Source organism: Osmerus eperlanus, chromosome 7, assembly GCF_963692335.1.
Source record: "Osmerus eperlanus chromosome 7, fOsmEpe2.1, whole genome shotgun sequence".
NCBI lineage: Eukaryota > Metazoa > Chordata > Actinopteri > Osmeriformes > Osmeridae > Osmerus > Osmerus eperlanus.
In genome coordinates this window covers 17053364-17062650 of record NC_085024.1, presented here as the reverse complement: position 1 = coordinate 17062650, position 9287 = coordinate 17053364, and the positions used below count along the sequence as shown (strand labels likewise).

At 38.0% G+C, this 9287-nt stretch overlaps 2 protein-coding genes across 4 annotated transcripts; both read left to right on the top strand.

Annotated features, from left to right (window-relative positions):
• Nucleotides 1–3567: 3567 nt before the first annotated feature.
• On the top strand, nucleotides 3568–4415 carry si:dkey-30e9.6 (uncharacterized protein LOC564083 homolog). The gene is made up of 4 exons (XM_062466203.1): nucleotides 3568–3636; nucleotides 3829–3913; nucleotides 3948–4180; nucleotides 4258–4415. Exons 1-4 carry the CDS (start codon nucleotides 3568–3570, stop codon nucleotides 4339–4341), a joined length of 471 nt encoding a protein of 156 aa, XP_062322187.1. The 3' UTR covers nucleotides 4342–4415.
• A 261-nt stretch (nucleotides 4416–4676) lies between these two features.
• arl4aa (ADP-ribosylation factor-like 4aa) lies at nucleotides 4677–7270 on the top strand. 3 transcript variants are annotated; one of them, XM_062465335.1, is made up of 2 exons: nucleotides 4677–4793; nucleotides 5783–7270. In XM_062465335.1, exon 2 carries the CDS (start codon nucleotides 5884–5886, stop codon nucleotides 6481–6483), a length of 600 nt encoding a protein of 199 aa, XP_062321319.1. In that variant the 5' UTR covers nucleotides 4677–4793; nucleotides 5783–5883; the 3' UTR covers nucleotides 6484–7270. The 3 variants fall into 3 exon arrangements, with proteins under 3 accessions (XP_062321319.1, XP_062321317.1, XP_062321320.1); XM_062465333.1 differs by lacking the exon at nucleotides 4677–4793 and adding an exon at nucleotides 5220–5433; XM_062465336.1 differs by lacking the exon at nucleotides 4677–4793 and adding an exon at nucleotides 5220–5470.
• Nucleotides 7271–9287: the final 2017 nt, after the last annotated feature.

The following is a 9287-nucleotide window of genomic DNA, read 5'->3' as shown; positions in this document are numbered from 1 at the left end:
TTTCCAGGCAAAAGAGGGAGCAACCTCCCCTTCATAAATCTCTTGGACCATCAGCCTAAGTGAACCTGGGAAAGCTATCAGGTAGAACACAGACATTTTCCTTCCCCATTGCCTCTGGGATATATCCTGTAATTACCTCAATCTGATTCCTCTACCTCCGTATCAAATCTTTATTTTGTATTCCTAATCAGGCCAATTTTTTCCTATGTAGCTGTACATAATTAATGTACAAATTGTGTCTAATCTATCGACTGCAAAGCAGTATGTAAAGTAATTGAGGTGAGTTTGATCATTTAAGCTGAGCACATGACCTCATTTTGAGCAATTTTAAGCAATTACAATCAGTTATGCTCACATGAAGTGGGGAGAAAATAGCAGCACTTCCTCCCCTGAAAATGTGTTCATTAAGTGAACCTCGAAACAAATCTGCTTGTCGTTACGCTGACCTTACTGACATACAAAACTCCTAATCGCATTAAAATTACTTTTTTACAAACACCCAATCTATGGTATCTTATCTTTATTATGTTGAGGATGTTTATTTCAGCAGCCTATAGTCATTCTTTTTTTGCCTCTGTGTAGGACAAAGAGAGCTATGATTATACATTTTTTATCTTGTGACAGGCTTTAAAGTTTAATAACTTTATCCATGGAGATGACGATAACACAAAAGGAAACCATACCATGCAGGTCTAGACTTGTACTCCTCAATATCCGCCCTACTACTGTTTACTCCCTCTCTCTCTCTCTCTCTCTCTCTCTCTCTCTCTCTCTCTCTCTCTCTCTCTCTCTCCTCTCTCTCTCTCTCTCTCTCTCTCTCTCTCTCTCTCTCTCTCTCTCTCTCCTTCTCTGGCTCTTCCCTACTGAGGACATATCATCAAAACTGCACCCTGATTTATACCGTGGTTCAATATACTGTACTGTATATTGATCCTAGATTTACACCTCCTCTGAGAACTGTTTAAATGAAGTGTGAAAGAGCCTACCCTGGAAACTGGTTTTCTTTCATTACCTTTCATCACCATGGAGAACCAAACAGGAAAATTAGAATGTTGTTACACAACTTCGCACAAAAAAGACAGACAGTTGAATCAGCTTTATTTATAATGCCTACGTACCTTGCTTGATTGCTTTATTTTTCTGTAGCACCCTGAGACCTTCAAAACAGGACTCACTATACATAAAATTCAAAATAATAATAATTAATACCTTATAAATTCTAAACCGGAATAAAATAAGTACATTAGAAGAGAGTTTAACAGGGTGGGTAGTAATGAATCAGTGGTGGAAGTGCTCTTACAACATTAAAAACAGAAGCTGTAAGAGAATTCCTGCTAAGGAAACATGAAACTGCTAATTAGTCAACCCAGTTAGTCAACCATCTCCACAGCCCAACTTCTCAAGAGAACCATTACTTAATATTCTGGTAGTTCACAATTTCAGTTCAAACATAAAACTATTAGGCTGGTATGTGCAGTCAGCTTCCTTCACTTGTTAAGCATTCAAAGTGTTAATAATCACTGTTCACTGAAGTCAACAGAAGCATCTCTGCTTCATCGCTTTGACAACATTTTCATAATTGTTTAAAGCCTGAAGTGCCTGTTAGTTGTAAATTATAATGGCGAGTGGATGCAATGGATAGCTTTATCCAAACATGCAGGCAAGCTGAAAAGGCAATGGTTGACCCCTGGCACGGATTCTCAACTTTATAGGGCTAGTGAGGTCAGCTCCTCACACCGGCTCCAGAGCCCTAGATCAAGTTTCCTTTTTTCCTTCACCCCTCTCTCATCAGCTGTCCCTGTAGGTCCAATCTAATTGTCTGCCACAACAACTGCATAAATAAACTCCTATATTCAGATGACTATTTGCGTAAAATAGATCAGTCTGACCCCTGTAAATCACAGCTGTCATCTTAACCTTTCACTGTCTGGGCCACAACTGAAGTCTCCTCATTCACCACAGGACATTGAAAAGGTCAGTTAGCTGGAAAAACTATTTTCCCACATATGGAACACAGATTGCCTTCCATTGGACACTCATGGTGACATAAACAATTGCAACATTGCATTTGAAGTGTTTAGGCTGTGAAACAGTGGTACAATTACGCCAAATACACTTTTTTTAATTGTCAATTTCAGTTTTCTTTTGAATCTGTATAATCGGAACATTCTACATGTGTCTCGAAGAAACCACTGATAAACTGCAGAATCCTATAATGCAAAAATGCAATGCAATGTCTCTTTTGTCCAATCTAGTTGCAATGTTCCATAAAATTACTTCTGGCTGAAGAGAAAACAGGGTACAAAATCTGACTTTCTCACTTCATTGTGTTTCTGATACATATAAAAAGACCTAACATTCTAGCTTGGGTTTCAGGATTCATATATCTCAGTGAATCAAGTTTAAATCATTCATCTGTACGTTACACAATCTGTTAAATGAATTAATTACATTGAAGTAAATACATTGATAGCACAGTACATTTACCAACAGCTTGAAAAAGCTATCCAAAAGATCATACTCTCGTTGTATTTGTGTGTTTACAAGGTATGTATGACAATTCTACAGTGCAAACTCATGTAATGTCATGATCCTAATAGGTACTTGCTCAGTCAATATTTGCATAATTATACGGGTACTTAATTCTGGGTTATCAATGTTAATCTTGGCTTTCAGAGGGCACATTGTTCTGTGATTGCTAGGAGGCTCTATTGAAGTCTTTTGAGAAGACAACCCATGCTGTGGTAGTCTTCTGGTTTAATCTGTATGTAATGTCTTCAGACATTGGTTTCTAAGCAACCTTGTATCTGATGGCTTCTCCATGTGTCAAACACAACAACCTCAACTTGCCGTGGTATTTAACTCTTCTGTAAAACGTAGACCTTCTATATTTGTCTGGTCTTTCATTTAAGTTGTAAGGTAAGAATGGCATTCAAACTTTTTCTATTTTATTTAGGAATGCAAAAAGGGAAAAACATTTCAAAGCATAATAGTGTACAATGAAATGTTACCCAATTAAACAACAATATCTCTTCCGTCTTTTCAATGCTGAATTGTTTTAGTTATTCAATCCAGAATTCTAGTTATTTTAGTGGAAACTGCATCTACTATTCTGATTTTCTTTCCCCAGCCAGGTTACCTCACATTCTGTACATAGAACCCCCAGAAGCTAACCTTTTCATGGCATAGGACTGTTCGAACTTGTGTGTCACAATGAATCCTCATAGTAATTTGGCTCCACAAGAATTTGTGTATTTTGACAGAAAAACCTTCTTCTCTGCCAGTCAAGACTTAGCTACCACAAGAAGCAAGGACTTTTCACTCCCTGAATCTGCAAATCAGGTTGATTTATGGAACCTGAAGCCACCTAATTTCACTCCTAAACTGTACAGATCCCTGAAAATCCCCCGAAGTAAAGGCAGAAACATAAGTCTGACTTGTTCCAGAGAGTTAGTTGTCAGACCTGTTAGAGTTTCCACAGGGGTTCTACCTGAGATTGACCAGAAGAAAGCACTACAACAGTTCAAAACTTTTTACAGACCCGCTGATTCATTCAAATCCAAGCTGATGTTTGTTAAAACAGGAAAATATCCAACTGGACCTTACAACAGCCCGAAGCCACATGACTTTAGACCGGTAAGGTAGTAAATGTTTTTATCTAGTATCTTGACTGGATATCTTGACATAATTCCTGCTCAGCTTGTGCTTGTGGTGTATGAACACCAGATGGTGCTGAATGGTATTCTAAATGAAGGCAAAGGATCAGGAGAAGAAAATCCTTTAACACTATGCTTAATAAACCATTGTTTTATTGGTTGTTGACTTTAGCTTGATGAAGACCTGCCACACATAGTGACTACATCTAAAAGGGATCCCATTGGCTTAAACTTCAAATCTCAGCACCTGGACATGAGTGAGAATTGTTTACTTCAGAAAGCATCTTTGAGACTATAGCTTGGTCTACTCTACAGTATATCAGAGACAGTGCTGGATGAAATGTTTGCACATTCTAACAACTGGTTACCTTTCTGTTACAGTTTTTTGTTCCAGACATGAGCCAGAATTACATACGAGGAGCACATTTAGTCAGATAAACACCTACAAGCAAGCAGAACCAAGATGGGAGGCCAACCTTATTCTACCTAAGCTTTCGTGGCCTCCAAAATCAGCCTCTTATACAGTGGGTTTTGTTGAATGTTCCACAACATCCATATCTAAAATTTTAAGATTTTTCCTGATATATTTTCTGCTTTATAGAGACACAGGCGTAGAAGAGGAATCTATAGTGCATTCATGGACAGAGTGGAAGAAAAGATATCCAGTTCCTGGAAGAATGGATGACACTTTCAGATTCTAAACATTGTTATTGCCCATGCGGCACAATGTGCAAACTATTCTATTCTGGGTCTGAAATATCTGAAATATGTATACATGTTAATGCATGTTAAATACAAAAGTTATTAAACCCAACATGGTAAAGTTTCGATTGTGAGTTACAGTTCATAAGGAACCTTCAATTAAGGAAAAACATTTATTACGTAAGATAAATAAGCGTTTTATTTATTTATTATAAATAAACTAACTAACTAGAACTGTATAGGCCTATTATTATTATGTTTCAATTTGATTTTAGAGTTTAAGGATATGGCTGTCTTATTTGGCCAATCAGTTTAAACGTAAACATGAATCGTTGGGCGGCGCTGTTTGGAATTCTGTACTTTGCCAGCAGTGGGATGCTTGACAAACACTCTTGATAAATTAACCACAAAAGAATGGATGGTGGTGTTGAAACGGTAAGTCGGGAAATGTTCTCAATAGTGACTTATTTTAGCCTACAAGGTTTTCGTATGCACATGCTATCGACAAACGTTACAGTACATTTGCAATTTCTTCGTTAGGCTACCAGTACAAGCCAGCCATAGTAGCGTAGCCTACATCTTAACGCCAGAGAAAAATTAAAACTGTGTTTAGTTAGTTAGACTAGCGAGTCTATAGGCGGTAGGCTAATTAATATGCTTCGCTATGTTTTTGATATAACTATTTACAAAGGGAGGGCATACGCTAATCAAAAAACATAAATACAGTTACCTCTAGGTTAGAAATAATCAAACCAACAGGTGGGCGTATACCAAGTGGATCTTGACAACCCCTTCAACCAATCGTTTGCTCTGTAAAAGAGAGTGTAGTACACGGACCAATTGCCTTCCTGCACTGTATTGTGGAATGATTTTGTGTAGACAACGTAGAAGAGTGCAATCAGTGCGACATACAGTTCATAAGAGACAGATACTGTGCGATTGAAAACTGTATCGTGATTGTACTGGGAATGGATAATGGTCGTTTGAGCGCAGATCAAACGGTGCAAAGTGAATTGATGTAATGTAGTGTTTAAAAACCAAACGGAGCATTTCGTGACGAAGCATGTAGCCTACGGTAGTTTACATTTTTGTGTACTCTTTGGTTATACAAGGTATACTGCTGGTTTGCCATGTGACACTGTTTTGCAATCAAGGGCATTATGCCAATATTGACATGCTTCCTGTATTAGTCTTCGACGCCATTATACTGCCTTAAGAATATGTCTCCCTGCCTTAGGGTTTTGGAAATGTGTGACCATTATGAATAATAGTGCATTAGTATATTGTATTATTCTTGCATGCTTACCATCAAATTAATAGAATGCAAAAGCTTCCAGTTCATGAACCTGATTGCTTTGCTGTGACTGTGGATTTTGAAGACCATTGATTACGCCTAGATAAAGTTATATTCTTTATGCTTTCAGGTTAAAGCAGCAATCCTATGGAAATATAGCCAATCCTCACCATCGTTGTTGGATAAGTGGGCATCCTAAACCTTTAAATCCTGTCCTTCTCATAAGAAAAGATGGGGAATGGATTATCAGAACAGCACAATTTCTTTTCAAGCATCCCATTCTTTCAGTCTTTCCACATTGCCATCCTGGGCCTGGACTCTGCAGGGAAGACAACTGTTCTTTACAGACTGCAGTTCAATGAGTTTGTTAACACTGTGCCCACCAAGGGCTTCAATGCTGAGAAGGTGAGGGTGTCCCTCGGAGGTCACGGGACTGTAACCTTCCACTTCTGGGATGTAGGTGGGCAGGAGAAGTTACGTCCACTCTGGAAGTCATACACTCGCTGCACTGATGGTATTATATTTGTGGTGGACTCTGTGGACACAGAACGTATGGAGGAGGCCAAGACTGAGCTGCATAAGATTGCTAAGTCGTCAGAGAACCAGGGAGTGCCACTACTGGTGGTTGCGAACAAGCAGGACCTGAGAAATTCCATGGGGCTGGCTGAGATTGAGAAGGCTCTTGCGCTGAAGGAACTGGGTCCAGCAAACCCGTGGCATCTCCAGCCCACCTGTGCCATTATAGGAGATGGGCTCAAGGAAGGCCTAGAGAGACTCCATGATATGATTGTCAAAAGGAGAAAGATGCTCAGACAACAAATGAAGAGATGATGGAAGAAGAGGGAGATGGACTTTTAAAGTTTACATGTGAAATATTTTGGAGGGTTATTTTGCACCTGAGTGGGCACAGGCATTCCACTGCAGTTTAAGAATCTGCACACTGAGTTTTATCAGTCAGATGTTAAGCTTTAGGTTTCTACTGTATTGCCCGTTGGAAAGAGAAACATGAAATGTCTAATTTTAGCTGTAGTTTCCACAAACCTTATAACTGTTTAACAGGAAACACTGGGAAGTTCACATGTGGAGTGGTGTGTGGATGTAAGGATTCAGCAGTTTTTCTACAAAGAAATAGGTTTTAGGGGTGAGAATATATTTTTGTGTTATTATGAAGGAATTATGAATATAGAGTTATGTAGGAAAGATTTAACTTGTGGTAAGTCTAAATAACAAAACAGTATTCTAACAGTAGAGCAAGTAAACGTACTCTGGATTGAAAGAACATAATTGACTTTCTGAAAGTGAACTTTGACTCTGGGAAAGAGTAAAATACAATAGTATTTGTAGTTTTGTCTTTTTGACTAAGTTTATTTTCATCTTTACTGTCTCAAAAGTGAAGTACTATTCTGTATCATACACGTCTGTGTTAAACACACTTTTATATTTTACCTCATGATTGGTTTACAGCCTCAATGTTTCCCAATATGGCTTACTGTCTGATTTAAAACTGTAGTAGCTTAAAAATACACCACCCATTAGGTTCTACAGTATGGCAGTGTCTGTATGGCTATTGGACTGAATGTTTTCTGTTTTAATGTTTAATAAAGTATCATAACCGCAATGTTTTGGCTGCCGCAGAGCTTAAGGAGAAGGTGTGATGTATGTTGCTAAGCCATTCAATCAAACTCTTGTAATCGAAGTAGCCTAAACTAAATGCAGCAGCTGAAAAATTGAACAGGCTATTTTGCAGTTGATGTCTTTTTCAGGGATAGGGATTGATGCCTGGTTTTATCTACTTCTATATTCCCACAGACATTACTGATACAGAGAAAAAATGTCTTCTTTCTCGTCCACTGATGTAATTAACTTGAGATTGAGAATGGAGATGGCTCTGTAATTCTTTAACCTTGTTTCTTTTCACAAACCTCCTTTTACTATATGACAACATGGCATGCCATGTAGCCTACTGTATCATCTGTCATGACTTGTCTTCTAATTTTGAAATAGTGATTTATCACTATCATCAGCTCATAATGCCATTTGTAAAGTAGTTACTTCCATGTATCAATCACAGTTTTTAAGTTCAACTTTTTAGGATTCATAAGTGACGACAATATGTGAATGTGACACTTACTGTATTTTTCACACATACTGTAGCCTTGTGTGAACCATAAACCTAGATGGCAAAGTATGTAATTCGGCTCAGTTCTGAGATTTCTCAGTCTTTGAATTTAGAGAGGGAAGTAACAGTATATGCATAATTCTTCCTGCTTATTATGCAGGGTAACTGACAGGATTAATTTTTCTTTCTCCAATCTCTGGGAGCCAGTGGCCTATTTAAAGTAAATGTAAATTTCCTCCTTTATTGTCCCCACAGACTCTAGGTAGGATGTATGGAGCCCCCTGCAAGGGGAGTTGAGAAAGGGATAGAGATAAATCAAGAAAAGCATATTCCTGTTTTTCTTTGCAAGGATAACCTGTCTCTTTAGTACTGCCTAGAATCATAAAAAAAAAAAAAAAATAGATGCCGTTCTTAAAATCAAGGTCATATTCAAATGTCTCCATGGGTCTTTTCAGTTGCTTCTATTACATATAGTAAATGTTTAATTACATTATATTATCTACTAGCAAAGCAGACACTAATGCAAGGCTAGAATTAATTTCTTCAGATTTCTTTATTTTTCTCAAATTGTCTCAAATATTTTTGGTTTTCAGATGACCGTATAAATCGAACTGATTGACTTGTGCACTTTCTAGGTTCCATGTTTCTAGGTGATATTTTAGATATTGCAGTTCCCATTTTTTGTGTAAGCAGCTTTAAATAAACTAAATAAATACAAAAGAATGAACTGAAACTGTTAGGCTTTTAACTAGGCAAAGTGGAGCTTTTCAAGTGAGATCAATATCCTTTTTAGATGTTTTTTTCTTTTGATTTATCTTTACACCTGTAGGCTTACATTGCGGCTCTCTGAATGGTGCACTTGTTTTTTTACTTGTCTGATGTGCATCTTCTGGCCATGTAAAAGTAGAGATAAGACGGAACTGACTGAGTGCAGTAGAATCTATTCAATGAGTTTGCTTTTTAGAATGCCCCTTATCTGTTTAAGTATGTCTCTTATGGCTGAGAAAATGCCTGGAGTTACCCCATCTATCTCACCCTTTTTCTTTTTTCCTTTAGGATAAGTAAAACTGTCAGGGTCTGTGATGAATAACTTGTTTTTGGCAATTATTACAGAAGATTCAGGACTATTTGTCTCTCACCATCAACATTCTTTTTGTCTATCTGCTTTCTGCGGAAATTAACTTAAGTCATGGTGTGGCTTTCATATGGGGAGATAGCGTACCACCCTCTGCAGACTCCATGCAAGTGAACACTCAAGGGGAGATTATGCCCCCTGGCCTCCTCAGTCATGAATCAAAATAAATTAAAGTCAGGATTCCCAGCCCATCTGGTGATTTCAGTAACAGCCTGATCCTGCCTAGTCTTCATTCATCACAGGCTGTCCTTGCTGTCGTCACTCATTTGGTCTAGTGCACTGGTAAACTCCTGTCTAGGAAGACACAATGGAGGGTATGTGTAGGAAAAAACAGACAAATCTGTTATCAGAAGGAAGCTAAATCATGTCACCTCCACACTT

Excerpts from the sequence above, each read along its gene's own strand:
- si:dkey-30e9.6 (XM_062466203.1), top strand. The coding sequence starts at position 3,568 with ATGTTTGTTAAAACAGGAAAATATCCAACTGGACCTTACAACAGCCCG. Across the intron at positions 3,637-3,828 it reads AGCCACATGACTTTAGACCG|CTTGATGAAGACCTGCCACA; the intron begins GTAAGGTAGTAA and ends TGTTGACTTTAG. Across the intron at positions 4,181-4,257 it reads CAAAATCAGCCTCTTATACA|AGACACAGGCGTAGAAGAGG; the intron begins GTGGGTTTTGTT and ends TCTGCTTTATAG.
- arl4aa (XM_062465335.1), top strand. The coding sequence starts at position 5,884 with ATGGGGAATGGATTATCAGAACAGCACAATTTCTTTTCAAGCATCCCA.